Source organism: Diabrotica virgifera, chromosome 4 (genome assembly GCF_917563875.1).
Source record: "Diabrotica virgifera virgifera chromosome 4, PGI_DIABVI_V3a".
NCBI lineage: Eukaryota > Metazoa > Arthropoda > Insecta > Coleoptera > Chrysomelidae > Diabrotica > Diabrotica virgifera.
Genome location: NC_065446.1, coordinates 119,833,441 through 119,856,156, shown reverse-complemented (window position 1 = coordinate 119,856,156; position 22,716 = coordinate 119,833,441). Strand labels below are relative to the sequence as shown.

The 22,716-nt window shown below is 35.2% G+C and overlaps 1 protein-coding gene across 5 annotated transcripts in view; it reads right to left on the bottom strand.

The window, feature by feature from the left end:
- Positions 1-1,336: 1,336 nt before the first annotated feature.
- The window catches only part of LOC114331364 (proton-coupled folate transporter), a 147,543-nt gene continuing 126,163 nt past the window's right edge, over positions 1,337-22,716 (bottom strand). For 4 of the 5 annotated variants that reach the window (XM_050649590.1, XM_050649589.1, XM_050649594.1 and 1 more), the window contains 2 exons: positions 9,644-9,884; positions 1,337-1,487 (listed from right to left, as the gene is read on the bottom strand). In XM_050649590.1, coding sequence (XP_050505547.1) covers positions 1,415-1,487; positions 9,644-9,884 — 314 coding nt within the window. In that variant the 3' untranslated portion in view covers positions 1,337-1,414. The other variant, XM_050649591.1, reaches the window with a different exon arrangement.

The window sequence follows — 22,716 nt, the reverse complement described above, 5'->3', positions numbered from 1 at the left end:
CCTTTACACGTGCACCAAATGCCGACATTAATATTAGTATCTATAACAAACAGAACCCGTACAAAAATTCCAGTATCTTGGTTGCTGGATAACGCACGATCTTGACCAAGTGGTCGAAATACGTGCTCGTATAGAGTATGCTAGCTCCACTTTTCAAAGAATGAAAAAATTCCTAATAAACTCTCCCTTATCGTTGGATATCCGATACCAATTTGTAAAAATATTTATTTATTCCATATTGCTATACCTAGTGGAAATATGGACTCTCGGAATTGGTTGGAAATATGGTTTTTCGAAGGACGCTGAAGATCTCTTGGACAGAGCACATGACCAACAACGAGGTGCTGAGAAGAATGGGGACTGAGAGAGAACTCCCAAACATTGTAAAAATCTGAAAAACAAGTTATCTAGGACATATTTACACAGGAGAAATATACAACTTTACGACTCAATATGGAAGGGAAAGTGAAATTAAGAAGAGGTCCAGGAAGAAGAAAATGCTCCTGGACGAAGAACGTAAGAAACTGGACAGGCATAGACACACATTCGATTCTATGAACACCTCAAGATAGAGATCAATTTGATGTAGTTATAGCCAACCCTCAGTAATGGAGAAGGCACATTAAGAAGAAGCCACTAATAATTTTCCTCTAAAAGTATTCTGTTCGTCTCATTAGACGCTTCTATCTCTTTGACCAGAAAAGGAATAACTCTCAAAATTTTGCAAGAACGACAAAAGAAAAACATGACACGTTATTAAGCTTTAAAAACTCCAATATCGAAAACAAAACAAATAATAATTAGGAAAAAAGATAGTTTGCAGAAGATAGATAAAAAAGAAATTATGTAGGTACCTAAGTATCACCAAAATTCTGGGATTTATTATTATAGACCATGACCTGAAAAATATCAATATTGAAGCAATATCACGATCATTAAATTCATTCTAATTTTGGAATGGAAATATGCAACATCATTTAATTGTTAAATTAAGTTATTAATTACCATCAAAATTTTAATATCACTTCCGTACCTTACGATGCATTCATTTATTTGAAGGCTACTATTTATTGATACATCATATTTCATTCAACACTATAATAGTTGGGTAAATGGTAAAGATGATTAAAACATTTGTAATGGAAGAATATTTAAAAATACCAGAAATTGGTGTTAACATCATGCTGCTACATTTTGTCGAGGTCTTAATTCTAAACGAGCTAATAACCTCTGCATTTATAGATAATTTTATTAATTAAAAAAAAAAAAAATTGAATTGGTTGCTATGCTGAGCTGTCGTTTACGAATACGTAGATAAATAAATAAAAAATGTGTCTACCGAAAACATATTTATTTAATCAATTCAAAGTAATGTAAACAATAAAATAAATATAATATACAATTTTCTAAATTGTTAGCCCTCTTCAAAATCCATTTCTTTAACCTCAGCTTCAGGTTTAGATTTTTTTTCTAAAAATAGGACCAATCTGAAAAATATATCAAAAAATTGGAAGTTCCTTAAAAAGTCTGTTGTAAGAGAAAAAATATACAGGGTGAGGCAGATAAACGGCCTATTAGAAATATCTAGAGAACTAATGGCAACAGAATCATAAAAATAGCAATGAAGGTGTTTTGAAGAATGACTATTTAATGAAAATATTTTCATCTATTTGTTACTTCCAGTTATACCGGAAGTTGCATATAACTTCGTTTTATCAAATGGGATATGTTTACATTTTTGGATTCTCCTTGATGTATTCGTTCTTAACGAATTTGTAAGGATTTTTAATGTTACACAGGGTAGTTTAAAAGATAATTCAGTTTTTTTCTTAATTTCATAGCAACACTCTTACCCTGTAGAATTGTAATAGTTTGACATCAAAAACTCTATTTATGTTCAAATGATTTTTAATATAGTCTACACTACTATTGTTAAGAATTGTTAGTATAGCTAAATTTTAATTTTAGTTGTATACAGGGTTGGTCAAAATTCGGAAGTTTTTTCTGAGTTTTCTTAAATGGAACTCTATATTTTAATATTATAATACAATGATATTTTATGGTACTTTTTTATTTCTTAAGCATTCCCTATACCTAACTGCTTTAATTTGTGAGTTATTGGTGATTTAAGCCAAACATTAATTGCAATAAAAAAATACGTGAAATTCAATTAGGTTGGCCGTGAAAATATTCAATCACAAATAATTTTTCGGAAATAAATACATACTAATCCAGACTGATCATTAAAATTACCAATAATGGCTGAGCTATTAAAATACCTACGTAATTAAGATTGTTACAACTAACCCTCTATACTAAAATTCAGCATTTAGCTATACTAATAAGTTACATTATGACTTAAATATTAATCTGAATAAAACCGTTCAACGATAAAACCAAGTTTCTAATCTTTACCAAGAAACCAAGTAATGATCAACTTTTCATTGACGGCTAAAATATCGGACATATATATAAATATAAATACCAGGAAACTTTAATAAATAATAATACATAATGATAAGGATCTAACAACCAGAATTGAAATTGAACGTAACTCATTTATAACAATAAAACAATTTTTTTGTAACAGAACTTTTAGTGTCAACATAAAATTCGCATGGTTAGATGAGAAAAGAACGAAGAAAGTTTGTTCCGTTGAAACTCTTTGGTCGAATTTATTATGGTGGTGATAAAGATCAAGTCCGTTAAGAAACTTTTAGAATATGGTGCCTGTACCGAATGCTTACAATCTGATAAAGGTGCAGAATCAGAAATAAGAAAGTATTAACTAGAATTTGCATCGTAAACGAAAAAAAATTGGATATTTTTTATAAGGCTGTATTAAAAAGTGAGATGACTGTTTATCTAGGGTCCATAATATGGGGAGAAAGCACGAGGAGAAATAGGCAAATACTATGCTGCTAAAAAAATAGAAATTTAATCATGACTGCACAATCTGATTTGATAATATAATGATACAATACTTCTTCTTCTTTAAGTGCGTTGTACTCCCAGAACATTGGCGATCAGCAGGGTTGCCATATGAAATTTCTGGATCTCTCTAGACGGGAGCTTCAATTTCCCCTAGAAATCCCTAACTTAATTCACAAGCACAGAACATATAAATGTTTACTATTCCGTGTATGACACAACAAAAAAAAAGAAGAAAATGGCGTTGTCAGCTGTCAATGTCAACAAAAAAAATTGTCATTGTCAGCTGTCAATTTCAACAAAAAAAGAAGAAATTGTCATTTGTCAGCTGTCAATGTCAACAAAAAAAAAGAAGAAATTGTCTTTGCCAGCTGTCAATGTCAATTTATAACACAACATTAAGCGTCAACAAAGTTGAAGAAACCTGTATTGTTAAATGTGAATTCTACATGTTTAATCACTGCATAGTAGGTGGCGCTAGCAATAAATATAAAAATTATGTCACACTTTAAAAATCCCTAGATTTCAAAGATAAATAAAAACAAAATCCCTTTCTTCACCGAAGCTCCAAAAATCCCTAGATTCGGGGAAAATCTCTAGACATGACAAGCCTGGCGATCAGTTGCATGATCTTTACTTTGTCTACGGCTGACTATAAATAATTATGCCCATGCCTATTCTGTAACTCATTTCGATGATAGAAGTTAGGAAATTCGAATAGAAATAGTCAAAATTGGTATTCAACTCCCTTGGAATCTCTACAATCGGAATAGTGAATAGAAATGACTTCGACACCATTTACCCTGTCGATATTAGATTTAGATAATCGGAATTGTGTTTGACGCAAGCGCATTGTATTTTGTTTTGACGTTTATATTTTATATCTACTAAAAATAATTTATTAGGTACCACTTATTTATCATTATTTGTAGTATTTTTACCATTTGTATCTGCTTAATTTTTAGTCTGTGGTGGTATTTACTTAGGGAATTGTATATTTAATTAAGACATGTACGAGTATGCATCAAACCTAACCTTAAAATTGATTTGTCAGTCACAGTGTGGCCAAACATTTTTTGTTAATTTCTTGTACAATTTCAATCAATGGCATAATGTACAAGAATATATTGTACAAGAACGTTTAAAATATAAAGATATAATTATAGCGTTGATTGATAAATATATTATACCAGTTTACTTGTATTTGTATTAATTAACGCTTATAGAAAAGAAAATAATTATATAGTCTAAGAGCAAGTGAACCCTCCGACTAACGGTCGTCCTGTAAGGCTAGAAATTTTTCTAGTGATAATTCATAGCACACCAAGGCTAAAAACCATGACCTGGCAGGCATCAGCGGTGCACATGTATCTACCAAGTGAATCGAAAACTGCAAATTTAGGGAGTAAAATAAACTTTCTCCTGTAAGGTTTAAATTTAAGTATGTTTTTGAGTAAGTCATTTAGAAGAAATGTGTACAATGACAGGCGATTCTGAAAAGCATAAGACCTTGCCAGGCGAGGGGAAAGATTAGGGTTTTTTCCTAAAATTATTCTTTTTGCATCGATCAAATTTTTTTTAGGTTTTTTGAATCATTCCAAACAGAAAAGGTTTTTAGTGATTTTTCTCTCAAGTTAATAGTTTTTGTTATATAAGCGATTGAAAATTTTTAAAATTGCGAAATCGGCCATTTTTAACCCTAAATCGGACATTTTTCTAAAAATTTCAATGCTGCCAAGGTACGTAGATATTCTTTAAACATTGATTGATGAAATCCCGAAGAGTTTTTTGCAATAAAATATCGATAACCCCTTTGTCGAAAAATGATCTGATGTGATTTCATCAATCAATGTTTAAAGAATATCTACGTACCTTGGCAACATTGAAATTTTTAGATAAATGTCCGATTTAGGGTTAAAAATGGCCGATTTCGCAATTTTCAAAATTTTCATTCTCTTATATAACAAAAACTATTAACTTAAGAGAAAAATCACTAAAGACCTTTTCTGTTTGGAATGATTCAAAAAATCTAAAAAAAATTGATCGATGCAAAAAGAATAATTTTAGGAAAAACCCCTAATCTTTCCCCTCGCCTGGCAAGGTCTTATGCTCTTCAGAATCGCCTGTCATTGTACACATTTCTTCTAAATGACTTACTCAAACACATACTTAAATTTAAACCTTACACCTGGTAGATACACGTGTACCGCTGATTCCTGCCAGGTCATGGTTTTCAGCCTTGGTGTGCTATGAATTATCACTAGAAAAATTTCTAGCCTTACAGGACGACCGTTAGTAGGAGGGTTCACTAGCTCTTAGACTAATAGAAAAGACGCCGTTTTTGGGAAAAGTTGTTTATCAGTTATTTTAGCTGGAATCAAATCTTAAGATTGTATATATTAGTAATATCTTACATTATACATCTTAGCTTCATTTATCTTTTTTATTTATCAGTTTATCTTCTTTTTTAGATCAATTTTAATTAACTTTGATTTAAAAGCATTTATCATCTTTTGAGGTTTTTGTGTCCAATATTTACACTAACATTTTGTTGTTTACTTTTCAAAACTTTTCCTTTTTGTTATTTCAAAACTATTTTTAAAAAAGCTGTAATGTGATAATATGAAAAATTGAAGATATGGCAACGGTGTCGTATTTCAAATTTAGAACCCAATAACAAACGGGCCACAGAACACTAATTTCGCTTGACAATGCGGAGTTGCCACCCCCGCTTGACCGCGTGAAATAGAAATTGCCGATTTCGATTTAACTTGCTTACGATGTGAGTTACAGAATACCAATCCAAACACGACAATGACGAGATAGATATCAAACATTCCGATTTCGGGTAATTACGATTCGACTTGGTCATTTCTATTCGATTTGTTAAAAGTTACAGAATAGGGCTGAATGTCGTAGTGCTCATTCCATACCTCTAGCCCCAGGCAACCAAGTGACGTCAATAACGTCGAAGAAACGTCAGCTTTTCGTTAAATATATACACATGTTTGAACATTACGTCGTATAAACGTCTTTTGTAGGTGATTTTAAATACGTAAGGTTAATGACGTTAAAATACGTTTAAAAATACGTTTTCATTTCAGAGTATTTCAGACAGCCCAAGTCTGACGTCACAAAAATGGGAGGAGCTTAACGGGTTAATGCTTATAATGTACATATAATTTTGTATATTGAGGGTTATAAGCCTTAAATTTGTCATAAGAAATTTTTCATTTATTGATTTATTGTTTACGTGCTTTATGTGGTAAAAAAGGTTTTTTCATTTAGATATTTAGTTGAAGAAACGTGTTAATTAAGAGATTTTTATTCGTTTTTATCAAGTGAGTTGTGAGTTAGTTTAATGCAATAGTTCTTGTGATAGTTCTTCTTGAAAACGGTTTGAAGTTATGTGTTTTGTTTTGGTGAATATTTTCTGTTAATGGACTAATTATGTGTTGTCGAGTTTAATTAAATTAATTTATTAATAAATTATTTATTAGTTTATATGTTGTTTCAGTTCTGACACAGTAAATATACCTTAGCCTATAAGCTAAATTTAAAAGAGTTAAATGAAAAATTGCAATACCAACAATACCCATACGAATAATTATTATTGTGTATTTTTAAAACCATAAAATGAAAAATAATCTAAAAAAACGACATAAAAACTACGTTTTTTATAGCACCTATTTAAAACGTGATAAAAAGGACGTCAGTTATGGTGGGACATATTCACGTGACTTTCGACGTCGAAAAAACGTGACAAACTGACGTGGTTTGGTGATAATTATGACGTCTTTTCAACGTTTTGTAAACGTTATTTGGTTGCCTGGGGCGGAGTTTCCTAAGCCAGCAAGGACTTTCTGCGTCCGAGGCCGTGCTTTCTGTCGATCTTTTCTTGGATGGTTACATGTAGCATTTAATATTTGGGACTTCTATCACGTGGACAAAGTACTATAGTTTTCTTGTTTTTATGATATTTAGTACTTCTCTTTCATTGCTTAGCAGCTGCAGAACTGCTTGATTTGTTACTCTGTTCATCCACAATATCCTCAACATTCTGCGGCAAGCTCACATTTCAAAAACAATACACTTCAATAGGAAGAAGGCAAATACTCTGGTTGAAATAACATGGGATATTCAGAAATGAAAGTAAAACAATTTATGAAATAAACAAACTATAATTAAATTCAAGCTAAATAAATCTTCTTCTTAGGGTGCCTGTCCGTTCCGAACGTTGGCGATCATTCTGGATATGATGACTTTGTTAGTTGCTATACGGAATAGTTGTGTTGATGTCTTTCTATACCATGCTCTCAGGTTAGCAAGCCAGGATATTCTTCTTCCTCCTGGGGCCCTTTTTCCTTCAATTTTACCTTGTAAAATGCACTGGAGTAGCTCGTATCTGCCTTGATTTCTCATTATATACCCCAAGTACTGCAGCTTACGGCTCTTCACGATGTTGACTAAATCTGCGGTTGTGTTCATCCTCCGTAGTACTTCTTCATTGGTGACTTTGTCTGTCCTTGGAATCTTCAGGATCCTTCTGTACAACCATAACTCAAAAGCTTGAAGTTTCGATAGAGTTTCCGCCTTCAATGTCCACGTTTCTACTCCGTATAGAAGCACTGAGTACACGTAACATTTAAGGAGCCCTATTTTTGTTTTTAGAGTGATGTCATGGCTCTTGAACACAGAGCTCATAGCCAAAAATGCACTCTTTGCCTTTCCGATGCGACATTTAATCTCTTGAGTATTGTCCCACGACTCATTGATTATATTTCCCAAATAGTTGTATTGTGAGACACGTTTAATTCTCATTTGGTTCACATACAGATTTACTTCAGTTATGTTTTGCTTGCTGATGATCATTAGCTTGGTTTTGCTGGTGTTTATATCTAGTCCATATGTTCTACTGGTTTCAGCTATTTTATTCATTAAGTTTTGCAGCCCTTCTATGGTATTGGAAAATACCATAGAAATAAATAAATACTACTTAAAAAATAAAAAAAAGTAAAATCCTTTATAAAAGGAATATTTATTAAAATTTACTAAAAGGGCTACCTACATCACAAGCAGAACCAGTTTTCAATCTTATAACAGATCATAGTCAGTGCTGACCTAAAATAAGTATAACCTGATAAGTTAAAGCAAAATTTTTTGTTGAAATGTATAGAATACTCCCTGGATTAATTGAGATATTTGTACACTTCCATGACCCATACTGTGTTTTTTTCTTGCAATTTACATACATTCCAACAACAACCAACTATTTAAATGAATTCAAAAGCCAATAAATTTAAATCGACACAAAATGCGTTTCCAAATCCTAGGTGTGACCAAACACAAAAGGATTTATTATCGAGTTTCATAGTTATTGATCTTATGTGTAATGTTGTTTGCCTATTCCCATCATACCAACTTACTGCATTTTAATACAGCTACTCTATGTCCACAATTTTAACATCAATGTTAATTTTACTTTAATTAATTTTTAATCACAGTGGAGTGATGTTCGTTACTGTTTTCAATTTTAACAAGTTTTACACCAGTGGCTACATAACTAATAAGTAAATATTTCAACTTCCTTTTGCACTGTAATTTCTGTCATGTCGTCATTCAGGATTTTCTTTACATATGATCAGCTGCCAGTTGCCACCAACCATTCAACATGTGAACAACTCAATTTGGGGTCAAATGGAACCCTGGGCATAATACATGTGATATTTTGTGCATCGATGTTTAATTTCATAATTATAGTCAATGTATCCATGACTGATCAAGTTTGAAGGGTTGCTTTTACCCTAATATTTTTGTATTTTGGTGGTTAGAATGTCAGCATCTTGTGAGTATAACCTATAACTTTTTTTAAACCTTAGTCAACATTTTAAAAATTTTTTACTTTAACTTATTAGGTCTGGATCCCGCGTATGAAAAAAAGTTGATTAATAGCAAGCTGAAAATTTGTTAATAGCTTAAGGGTGTCTAGTCGGATTAACTTTGATATATGGGAACACTGTAACAGGGGCAGTTTTAATTGTGGAACAGGTTAAAAATTTAGAACGGTCAGACCACGAAAACGGCACATTTATTTTGTCCGACAGAACAGACTTAAACTCTCCGTACAGAGATTAAACTCTCGTGCAAAAATCAGACTGCTATTTATCACCTGTCATAATTCCTGTCATTTGACATATTCTACATGTTCCACTTATTAAAACGCCCATTTGGCGATAAATAGCAGTCTGATTTTTGCATGAGAGTTTAATCTCTGTTCGGAGAGTTTAATCTCTGTTCGGAGAGTTTAAGTCTGTTCTGTCGGACAAAATATTTGTGCCGTTTTCGTGGTCTGACCGTTCCAAATTTTTAACCTGTTCCACAATTAAAACTTCCCTGTTGCAGTGTTCCCATATATCAAAGTTTGTCCGACTAGACACCCTTAAGCTATTAACAAATTTTCAGCTTGCTATTAATCAACTTTTTTTCATACGCGGGATCCAGACCTATATCAGGTTATATTACTTATTTTGGGTCAGCACTGATGATGATCTGTTATCAGATTGAAAACTAGTTCTGCTTGTGATGTAGCCCTTTTAAGGGAATTTTAATAAACATACCTTTTATAAAGGATTTTACTTGTATTTTGTAATATGGTATATAGCCAACTACAGGAAAACTTTTTTTCTCATGGATTACTTAAAAAAATACTTACATTACTAAAGCCATGGTTAATACCAATAAAGAAATGGAAAGTAGATTATATAATGCAGAGTTAAGGTAGATCGTACTGTTATATAATAATGTATATACAGGTGTTAAAGCAGCAGAAACTAAGGCTCCACCTCCAACAACCATTGCGAAGATTTTACCAACTTCATCGGATGGTACTAAGTGAGATATATAGGCTCGTAACATGGGAGCAACCAGGCCTCCCAAACATTTTGAAACGCCAGCTGAAATAGATGTACGTGTAGACACCTTTTGATATAATTAACATAAAAATATATGAACAAATTACGAAAAGTAATATATTATCTTAAATCTAAATAACTAAATAATATAAATGAAAAATTATTTATTGAATACGATTTGTATGGGGCGCAAAGAAAAATTTGGTACCTAAATATTAAAAAATAGGAAAAACCCAGTAACGAATAAAGAAGTTTAAATAAAATAGAAGCATAACGATGAACCGCCTATATAGAAGGGTCATATAAGAAAGATACTCTAACACCTGAAGGAGAGGAAGAAACAGGAAATGAAGATGAATCCAACATAGACACAATTAGTGAGAAACAACAAGGTTTTCGAAAAAATAGGTCCACAATAGACGCCTTATTCATAGCCAGACAAATTGCTGACAAAGCGCTGGAATATAATAAACCTGCATTTATGTGCCTTGTAGGCCTGACTAAAACCTTCGATTGTATAAGATTAGAAGATGTGCTAAGACTGCTAAAGGAGAAAATCAGCCCAAGATGACAAGGATAATTAAAGGCATTAATTCGAAGAACACAACCATAATAACAATCGAGAATGAACTAACATCGGAAGTACAAATCAATTCGGAAATCTGACAAGGGGTAGCTTGAGCCCATTGCTTTTGAATTTAGTAATGGACAAAATCATAGAAGACATTAAAAGTACAGGAAAAGGATATAAGATGACAGAAAAACAAATAAAAATCCTCTGTTATGCTGACGACGCAATCTTAATCTCCGATAACGAGGATAACCTACAGCGAATGGCACAGACTTTCAATACAGTGGCGAAGAACTACAACATGAAAATATCAACAGCTAAGACCAAATCTCTGGTAATGTCAAGGGAACCCATAAGATGCAAAATAGTAAACAACGAAATAATTAAACAAGTCTCGAGATTCGAATATCTGGGAGTCAAAATATGTAGTTGTGAAGGTGTTTAAGAGAGCGACCGAAAGAATGCAAATAAAGCCAATTACGTTTCAGGATGTCTGAGGGATGTCATCTGGAGAAATAAAGATATGAGGCTGGAAGGGAAAGTACGCATATACAAATTATGTGTAAGATCGATCATGACGTACGCGATAGAAACAAGATGTGACACAGCATAAAGCAAGAGGATACCGGTAACATCAGAAATGAAAACGGTGAGGTTAATTACTGGGATAACACTAAGAGATAGAATACCGAACGACAGAATAAGAGATCTATATAACACATAAGACATAGTACGGTGGGGAAGACAGATAAGACGAGAGTGGCATCAGCATGTGACGAGAATGGACAGCGAGAGAATAGCACGTATAGCCAGAGATTCAAAGCCAACAGCCAAGAGACCAATAGGAAGGCCCTTTAAAAGGTGGCGAGATAGCTGGCGGTTAACATCACAGCTACGAATACAAGTTCAAAGTCGATTAAGAACTGTTTTCTTATTATTATTGATATAAATAATTAAATATAATTCCTCTACCAATTTAGCTTCCACGTCAGTGAACCACTTCACCATATGTAAATGGACCGTCCCAAACAGTAGTGAGCAAACCATAAACCATGAGCAAACCTCACCAGTTCAGTTCATTATGTTTTGACGTCAAGTGTCATCGTTCAATCAAAGAATTCGTTTTCTGGTTTTTGCCTTAAATGTCCTGCAGACCTGCAGAATGTTTCGACAGTCTTACAGGAAGAATCCTCTGCTATAAATCCGTCTATGGGTGGATTTTGCTGGTTGTTTTCTATGTAGTCATAAGAAAGAATATATCGTCGTCGACACAAGAAAACCGCGTAACTCCAATTTTTACTTAAAATGAGATTTTACTGCCAGCTATTAGCCAATGTTAAGGGCGATTTAAAGATTTAACATGGTGCCTTTAAAGATTTAACATTAGCTCTTAAAGTACGCCTAACAAAATGTTACGTATATAGTGTACTATACTATGGACTGGAATCATGGACGTTAAATGTAGAGACAATGAGACGACTTAACGCCTTTGAAATATGGACCTATATAAGAATTATGAGGGTTTCCTGGGTAGATAGACACGAACAATGAAGTACTGAGAAGAATAGGTAAAGAGAAGGAAAACACTAAAAGACAATTACAATTAAAGAAAGAAAACTACAGTATCTCGGACATGTGATGCGGGGCAAGAAGTATGGCATCCTGCGACTCATAATGCAGGGAAAGATAGATGGCAGAAGAAGCATCAGCAGAAGACGAATTTCATGGCTGAAGAACCTGAGAGAATGGTTTGGATTCAGCTCAAAACAACTATTTAGAGCTACTGCCTCAAAAATTAAAATAGCTATGATGATTGCCAATCTCCGTAGCGGAGATGGAACCTGTAGAAGAAATAATTAGCCAATCGCCTATTCTAGCTATCCGTCAAATAATACGTCATTTAAATATAGATTTCTAATTGTAAAATGTATACTAGAAAAGCAGGTATCTCCCTTGTCAAAAAATTATGTTAGTAAAACACGCAATGTTGTTCTGAAGCTATTTCCTTGTGGCATTTTTATGATTACCTAACTATTTAGATGGGAAATAAGCCACAATTAAATTGAAAAAATAATTTTATTAATGTTTCGAAGCCCAAATCAGGTTTCGTTGTCAAAATACAAAATACTACTTTATAGTATTATTTTGTATTTTGTATTATAGTACCTAGTATTTTATTATTATTATTATTATAGTACTATTTTGTATTTTGACAACGAAACCCGATTTGGGCTTCGAAACGTTAATAAAATTATTTTTTCAATTTAATTGTGGCTTATTTCCCTTCTAAATAGTTATGGTAGGGGAGCCCAAGCGGGGATTTTTGCAGTAACTCGAGCGCGTCAGATTATCATATGGGGAGAACCCTGGTACCCTGTAGATGGACCTCTACCATATATTGGCTCTAAACACAGCTGGTTCGTTAAGGGGGGGGGGCCGAAAAAAAATCTATCCTTAGAAATACTCGAAATCGTCAGATTAAGATAAGGTAAGTTAAGTACATGCAAAACAGTGTATATTTCAAAAATCCTGACGATTTAGGCGGGGCGTAAAGAAATGGGTGAGACACAAAGTTTCGCAGAAAAAAGCGAATATTTCGCGAAATGAACGATAGATCTAAAAACTAAAAAATACGTGCTCAACATTTGTCAAAAATCTATCGAATGATACCAAACACGACTGTCCACAGAGAGGGGTAGGGTTAAATTTAAAATTTTAAATACGAATCCCGCGATATTTCGCGAAATGAACATCAGATCGAAATCCTGCAAATTATGTTTGAAAAATCTATCGAATGGCACCAAACACGAACCCCCACGGATGTGGGGTGGGGGGTTACTTTAAAATTTTAAATAGGAGCCCCCATTTTTTATTGCAGATTCGGATTCCTTACGGAAAAATAAGTAACTTTTATTTGAAACATTTTTTCGATGTATGGATAGATTGCGCTATAATCGGAGAAAACGATTGTTGGAAATGGAAAATTAAATTATAAATGGAAAGTCCCCACTAAAATGGAAAAATTTACTTAACTTTTTTTGGTTTTAGAACCTACTTTTCACAACCCAATAGGTCCCCAAAGCGCTCGAGTGACTGCACATTTAGCATACTTTCCTCCCCTACTATTAATCATAAAACACGCAACTCCCGCGCTTTTTTTGTTAAGTCAGTTAAGTGATTATTGCCGTTGATTTGATTTGATTTGTTTTTTTTAGTGAAACAGAGGTTTTTAAGTTCTAATTTTACATCTGTAAGGAAGTAAGATAAGGTAAGTTGATTTGTGTAATCAGCTTTTTGTTGCTTTAAACTATCGCTGGAGTTACATGGTTTTACATGTTACATGTTACTGTTTTTAGGCTCTCCTAAAAAATTAAGGAAAATGTAGTTACGAGTTTTTCTTGTGTTGACGACGATATATTCAAACGTTAAAATAAAACACCAATTAGTTGATACAGCAAATTCAGCCTCATTCTTGATGGATTGTTAAGTGGGGCAGAGGACGAAGTTAAGGGCTCCCAGAGTATCTTCTTCAAGTGCCATCTTCGCGACTGAGGTAGGTAATCATCATACTTATTCGGACTTTAGAGACTGCTGCTCTGAAAATCTCATTTGATGTAGATGCGTACCATTCTCTGAGGGTGTGCATCCATGATATTCTACGTTTCCCTATTGTTCTTCTTCCTTAAATCGTTCCCTGCATAATCTTTCTCTTTTTATCTTTCTCAGAACCTCTTTGTTTGTGATGTGATCTGTCCGTGATATTTTCAGAATGCTTCTATACACCCACAATTCGAATGATTCCAGTTGTTGATGCCGCATTAAAGGTCTCAGCTGTCATTTCGTAAAAAAACATCGAGAAAAGGTAGCATCTAGCCAATCTTACTTTTAGATCTAACTTCAGAACTCTTATGCAGAGCACTTTCTGATTTTGTTAAAATTAGCTCTAGCCTTTTCTATTTTAATTCTAATTTATTGAAAAGTAATTAATCATTTGTGGAGTTGATCATTGTTCCAAGATACACATAATGGTCTACTCGTTCGACATTGTTTCCGTTTATAAGGAGATTCTGGTTATTTCTTTGCGTTTTCGTAATAAATTTTGTTTTCTTGACGTTCATTGTTAGGCCTATTCTTGGCTATACACCGCTATTTTGTTGACCAGTCACTGAAGATCTTCAATATTTTCGGCTAAGATGACAGTGTCATCCGCATTTCTAATGTTGTTAATGGGAACTCCAATTAGCACCATTTACCTTTATTCCAGCAGTTTCACCCTCAAGAATATTAGGCATTAAACAGAACTGCCGACAATACGCATCCCTGTCTCACCCCACGTCCAATTTAAATTTCCTCTGATAGCTGTTCGTTAATACGTACTTTTGCTCGCTGCTTATAGAATAACTTAGATATGTTCCTGAGATCATTGTAGTCTATCTTATTAATTTGATTTCAGGACATCATTAATAATTGTTCATGTCGTACTTTATCCAAAGCTTTCTTATAAGTAATAAAACGCACATACATATAATATGTATTGATTGACGTCTAGATACCTTTGTATTAGGATCGTAAGTGAGAAAAGAGTTTCATGCGTTCCTAGGCCTTTGCGAAACCCAAATTGTATATCATTAATATCTATGATCAGTTTATGATATATTCGGTTATGGATGATTTTCAGTAGCAACTTTAGCACATGAGACATCAAGCTAATGGTGCGCTAATCGGCGCATTCTCTTGCGTTTTTCTTTTTGGGGAGACAAACAAAGATCGGCGTTAACAACCATTCTTTGGGTAATAGGCCCAGGCCCGGCCCTAGGAATTTTGCCGCCCTGGGCAAGATCGGCGACCGCCGCCCCCCTCCTTAGTAGACCCATGACTCACCACGTTACTTCAGCGGTCGTCAAGATTTTATTTTTATTGATGTGTGCTTTGTGCTAAATTATTTAATATCTAACAATAAAACACTGAAAACGTTTGTTTTCTATACTTCCACAAAATTTATTATAACTAAGTGACTACAGCTGTTTCGGCGAAGTGCCTTTCGACTTGAGAAAGGCACTTCGCCGAAACAGCTGTAGTCACTTAGTTATAATAAATTTTGTGGAAGTATAGAAAACAAACGTTTTCAGTGTTTTATTGTTAGATAAAATGAACTTCCATCAAGTAACGGTCGAATCCATCAATTATTTAATATGTCATTTTCTACTTTAATTGAACAATAGACGCTTAAAAACACATGTATTTGCAATATTTTCATGAGATTTTAATACATTACTATATATTAACATGTTTTAATATCCAAAAACTCAATATCCATATCCATAATTACACATTTACATTTTAAAGTAAGTAGCACTCTTCTTACCATTGGCACGGGAAAAGTCTTTTAATAATTCTCCAAGATCCAAGGACTCAGCTATTTCATGTTCAATAGAGATTGTCGCTAGAGCACTCAAACGTTCCTGTGACATAGTTGATCTTAAGTAATTTTTTATTAGTGAGAGAGAGAGAAAAAGCTTTTCTCTCCAGAGGCCACTGTCACTCTCTCTCTCTCTCTCTCTCTCTCTCTCTCTCTCTCTCTCTCTCTCCTGTCGTTTCCCCATTACTGAGGCTCGTGATTTCTTCCAATATTCCTAACAATGCTTCTCCATTGGTCTCTATCTTCAGCTGCTCTAAGAGCTTCGCAGAATGAGTTTCCAGCTGAATACTTTATTTGGTCAGACCATCTAGTTGGTGATCGTCCTCTTGATCTTCTCCCCGGAACGTTTCCAGAAACAATTAATCTCTCCAAACTGTCGTCACCTTTGCGAACCACGTGACAAAAGAATTGCAGAATTCGTTGCAGACATATAATGGACAGCCTTTTTTTAATATTGAGTTGGTTTAGAATGGAAACGTTTGTCCTATGAGCTGTCCAAGGTATGCGCAGAATTCTTCTCCAGCACCACATCTCAAAGGCATCAATTTTTTGGCGCTCGCATGCGCGAAGAGTCCAAGTCTCTGTTCCGTATAGAAATATTGTGAATACAAGGGCATTCACCAGTCTCATCTTGATATTTTGAGAGATAGATCTGTCTTTCCAAACTTTATTTAGGCCACTCATCGCATTTTTTGCCATACCAATACGTCTCCGAATTTCTGCTTCACAGTCACTGTCACTGCTAGGGTTAATAAAATCCTCAAAGCAACACTAACGTTGGGTGCGAAATCAGAATCATACTCTCTAATCATTTTCAGGGTATCTAGAGGTGTACTCTTGGGCTTCACAATCGTGGAAAGTACTTTGAGTTCATCTTTTAGATCAGCATAATTGAGATCTTCTGACTCATCAAGAGTTAAAGCATTACACAGCTTAAAACATTTATCTGATAAATCATGCGTCTCTTTTGCGTCTGTCAAATAGCCCTGGAATTTTAAATCACTTCTGAGAGACCTAAAATGGATTTCCGTTTTTCCTAATAAACTCACAGCTTGATACATTCTCCCATATCAATACTCTGCAGGAATTTGCTTACTACGTTATTGTGAACTAAATTGTCGTGCCATATTACCATAGAGCAAAGAAAAGTAAAATCACGGACTTTATTTTAAACCATTTTAGCGTTGTTTTTATTGACAGTGATTTCTATAAAAGCATCGTAGATTTCTTCAATTTGGTATCTGATCGGAGTAATTGCATCAATTCTCATCTAGTTCCCATCTAGTTGCGGACAAAGGTTTCAATGTTGCGGACAAAAAGTTGTAAATTTTTGTCACTACACAAGTAAAAGAAAGAAACTGCAAACTGTGCGCCTTTAGAAGCATCGTTCATGACTAAGTTGAATGAATGGCTAGAACATGGGACAAAAAGTTCTTCACTTTCATGTTTGCCCCATTATCATACCCTTGTCCTCTCATATCTTACAAAGGTTTTCTCAGTTCATTCAGTTCTTGCAAAATAACTTCTGTAAGTACCAAGCCAGTGGTTTACAGTAAAGGCACAAATCCAAGAAAATGTTCTGCAATTTTAACACTTTGTGAACAGGAACCTAAATGACAAAACGTACCACAATAGGCATATGTTCTCCACCTCAGAAATACCAGGTGTACAATCTAAAATTATGCTATAATACTTTGGCGATTTCATGAAGGAGTTGATTAATTTCTTTTTGAATACGTTTTCCCAAGTAGTGATGTTGCTTGTTATTAACATTCGTTGTTCTCCTAATGTGCTCTTGTAAAACAGAATCAAATTTTCCAAAGAGCTCAACAAGCTTTAAAAAATTACCATTGTTATGATGTAAAAGTTTATCAGAATCGCCCCTCAATGGAAGACACTATATTGTGCTAAGAACTGTATTATTGATATAAGTCGTTCTATTACATTTTTCCAATGACGAGTTTCTGAATTTGGAACTTTTTGTGTTTCTTTGTCTGTGGTTTTGCCCAATTCTAGTCTAATTGTTAGTTCCACCACTGTCGCTGTGACTGTAGATGAGCTGGAGACTTAGCGTGGCTGGACAAAGTTTCAGCCATATGTTTCCAATTATTATATCCTTTTTCAGTAAATTTATTTTTTCAGTGAATTTAATTTAGTTCTGATCCCACTATTATTATGCGATGAAGAAGAAGGCAGTGTTGTCAATTTTCCGTCGAATGAACCTTGCAATTGTTATTGTTTCACTTATTTAATTCTCGTTTTTACAGTTGCATTTTTGCCGCTCTTGTTCATAATATTGATTTTTTATAATATTAAAACATAATTTATTATTTCTTCAATTTCAAAAATTGGCTGTCCTCTAAAATTTGTCGCTCCTAAATTCGCCGCCCTGGGCGGCCGCCCAGTTCGCCCACCCCTGGGGCCGGGCCTGAATAGGCCTGAGCTATAAATTTCGTTCAAGAGTATCACTATAACATCAATGTGCTGCTCATCTATAATAATAATAATAATAATAGTCTCCCGTTAATGGAACAAATCCACTTAGCAGACCACCGCTACCACGAATAAACTCTTGTAAGAAACTAGGTGCGCTGTTACAAATTGTGAACACTGAAGTCCTACCCAATTATGTCGTAGAAGGCCACACATTGGAATATCTGCATATGCTAATCTATTGTGCAGCAACAGCAATTGCCAATGTAATGGGCGTTAAGATCAGAACACGACGGGGTACTAATAACGGAAGGACTGGTAACAGAATTGCACCATGGGAAAAAAGACTTCTCGGAAAAATTGAATTACTGCGTAGGGATATTGGTCAAGTCACAGAATATATAAGAGGTGTAACAAGTAGAAAAGTCATTAAGAGAGCTGAAGAAATAATGCGGAGCACTGCAAGACACTCGAGATACGATCCAGAAAATAACACAGCCCAACAGTGTCTGGATACATTAAAACAAAAACTCTCCGTCTATTCAGGACGATTAAGAAGGTATAAAGTTAGTAACAACCGAAAATGTGACAATGCACTTTTTGAGAACTCTGAGAAGGCGTTTTACCGAAAACTCAATTCCACCGTAGAAAGTGTCGACAAGTCTTACCCAAGCCAAGAAGAAATTCATGAGTTTTGGGGAAATCAACTTTCCACGCCAGCTGCTTTTAACAACAATGCTGGCTGGATAGAAGATACGACGCACAACTGTCACCACTACGTCACTGCTAACTACGAACCATTCACGACTGAAGAAGTCTCAAATGTCATCAAAGAGCTTCATAACTGGAAATCTCCTGGACCAGACGGAGTTCAGAACTTCTGGCTTAAAAAGTTTTGGAGTATTCATGAGTGCTTATCAACGTTAATTAATCATGTTATTTCTAATCCGCAGGAATTACCATCATTTCTAACTCAGGGAACTACTTATTTAATACCCAAGGATCAAAATAACACCCAAGATCCATCCAAGTATCGCCCAATTACTTGTCTTCCAACTTTGTATAAATTGGTCACATCCTGTGTAACCCGGCGTATCTACCAACACTGTGCTCTAAACGATATCATAGAGCCTCAACAGAAAGGATGCGCTAAGGGTTCCATGGGTTGCAAAGAACAGCTTATCATCGATTCAGTTATTTCTAACCAGGCATTCACTAAAAAAAGGAACCTTTTTACTGCTTTTATTGACTACAAAAAGGCCTTTGATTCAGTACCGCATGAATGGCTAATAGATATTTTGAAAATATACAAAGTCGATGATAACATAGTGACCTTTTTAAGGCATATAATGAGAGATTGGAAGACTAAAATTCACCTCCAAATACCTGGTGAAAAAAATATTGAAACCGAAAATATCGCAATCAACCGGGGCCTGTTTCAAGGAGACTCGTTGAGTCCACTGTGGTTCTGTTTAGCTTTGAACCCCCTTTCCCAGCTATTAAACTCCACTGACTCAGGTTTTAGCATTAAAAGCAATAATACTGTAGTAGCGAAGCTCAATCATCTGTTGTATATGGATGATTTGAAAGTAATGGCTTCCACTCGAGAACACCTAGAAGAGATGCTAAAAACTGTAGAAACATTCTCTAATGATATTAGTATGCAGTTCGGTCTAGACAAGTGCCGTGTTTTGAATATAGTCAGAGGAAAGGTACAGCCCGGTGGATTCGATATGCAAAATGGCCAGAACATCGAGGCCATGGGCGATAACGATATGTACAAATATCTTGGAGTAAAGCAGGCGCGGAAAATTGACCATAAGCAAATGAAAACTGAGATAACTACTGAGTTTATAAGAAGGGTAAAACAGCTACTTCGTTCACAGCTTAACAGTAAAAATTTGTTTAAGGCACTGAACACCTACGCTTGTTCCGCGCTTAGCTATTCATTTGGTATTGTTAAGTGGACAAAAACGGATATAGAAAATCTTCAGCGAAAAGTACGAACACACCTCACAAAGGCACAAAAACACCACCCTAAAAGTGCAGTAGAACGAACGACATTACCCCGGTATTTAGGAGGAAGAGGACTTATGGATATAGGTGAGCAATTAGATAAACAGATTGCTAATTTAAGAACTTATTTTCAGATGCAGGCTGAGACATCTACTCTACACCGCGCAATTTGCGCAGTAGATGACACAACACCGGTCAAATTGAGGGAACCAGAAATGCGCATAAACCACCTTACTAAGGACGAAAAACTGCGCACCTGGATGGGTAAACCTCTGCACGGGCGACATCCCAATGAAGTTAGCCAAGACTATGTCGACAATATAGCGTCGAACTATTGGTTGACATCAGGAAAGATGTTCCCTGAAACGGAGGGTTCATTACTGGCCATTCAGGATCAGGTTATACCAACCAGAAATTACCTGAAATATATCGTCAAAGACCCTCAGGTTCAAAACGACAGATGCCGATATGGATGTCAAGCCCAAGAAACCATCCAACATATTACAGGGGGCTGCCAGGCATTTGCTGCAACTGAATACAAGGAACGGCATGACGCAGTGGGAAAAATCCTTCATCAAGAGATAGCTAACAAGCTGGGACTTCTCCAAACGGACCATCTCCCATATTATCAATACGTTCTTGAGAGTATGCTTGAGGATGGCAACTACAAGCTATACTGGGACCGCAGTATGCTCACAGACCAAACAGTGGCACATAATAGACCAGATCTCGTACTAGTTAATAAATTAACAAGACAAACAACACTAATTGATGTGGCGATACCTAACAACAATAATTTACGTAGTAAATTTACTGAAAAGATCGCCAAGTATAGAGATCTGGAAATTCAAATACGGAGACAATGGAGAATGCAAAGTACGCAGACGATACCTATTGTTATGTCTACTACTGGAGTCATTCCGAAGACCCTCCTCGAAAGCATAAAAAAGCTGGGTCTCAATGAACATATTTATAAGACCATGCAGAAAGCTGTACTACTTGCGACGGCCAGAAGTGTAAGAAAATTTTTGGGAGATACACCTGCATTCCAAGTCACCTAGGGCTCGATAACACGGAAAGAGTCCCACCAGAGCTCAATCCTTTTGATACCGTAGGTATCTGGGATGAGTCAATTTTCCCCTCAGAGGGAGTGTGAGCCGTATGGCTAAATCTGGGTCTCCCGTTATATACCGCTAACGCGGCTTTGGGTTTATAGCAGGGTAGTCTGCTATATCTAGGGCCTACTGTATACAAGGAAACTAACAGAGCCATTTCTATACTTCAACCGCCTATTATTACCCTTGGGTTTACCCAAGGTATTCATTTTATTCAGTCTGTGTTGACCTGGGGCGTATAGAGATTTTTAAAAATGTCTAGCTGTTCTCGCCGGCGCTGGGATTTGAACCCCGGCCTACCTGCATGGAACTCAGACATCATACCGCCTGAGCTACTCCGGCTGCTGATCTATAATTTTTATTAATTCAATAGGAAGCATGTCGGGTCCAGAGCTTTTCCCGTTCTTCATTGTTTTTAATGTGTGTGCTATTTTTTCTTCTCCTGTAATATCTGAACCTGTTTCTTCTGAAGTAAGTTCTATGTTTTCCAAGTTCTATGTCTCCCCTTTCGTCATCGAAGAGGTCATGTATGTATTCTGCCCAGCGTTGTACTTTCTCATTGGCCTGTGTTATAGTAATCTCGTCTGTATCCAGAAATGCATCAGTGAGATTTTGTTTTCTTTGTCTTGGTATTTCTTTGATTTTCTTGTGTAGATTAAATAGATCGTATATTTTTTGAAGGTCCTCGATACGGAGAGCATATATGTACATAATAGTAGATCTGCCGAAGTTTCGAGGACTTGTGTAATACACATAGTTTCAAAAGTTATGCATCACCCCTCGTATTCACGATGTTTACGATTTTATAAATCCGTATCTTTATCACATATTTAATGGGCCTTTTTTTAAAAAATATACCATTTTTGGTTTTTTATTTTATTTGATTACCCATTTAATTAACCTGGTTTTGCCAAGGTGTAAAAATTTGAAATATTTATTCTGGTGAAATTTTTGAAAACGTGATTAAAAATGAATCGTACTTTAATTTCTGAGTTGGACCGTATAAGAGTTATCGATTCACAGCGGTTCGTGGCTGGAAGAGTGTGTTTTTCTCAGAGTGATGTCTCACGGATATGGAATAGGTTCCTGGAGACAAACTCGATACGGAATAGAGCTCGGTCTGTTAGACCCCGAGTTACCAATGATCGACAGAATAGATATATCAGAATTTTCATCTGTAGAAATTCTTCTATGTCTGTACCAGACCTCCAAAGATAATTCAGGCATGCTACAGGAGTCAGAGTATCGTTGGCTACAATAAGAAGAAGCATTTTAGACTCAGGTTTGAGGAGTTGTCGACCAATAAGAGTTCCTCAGCTA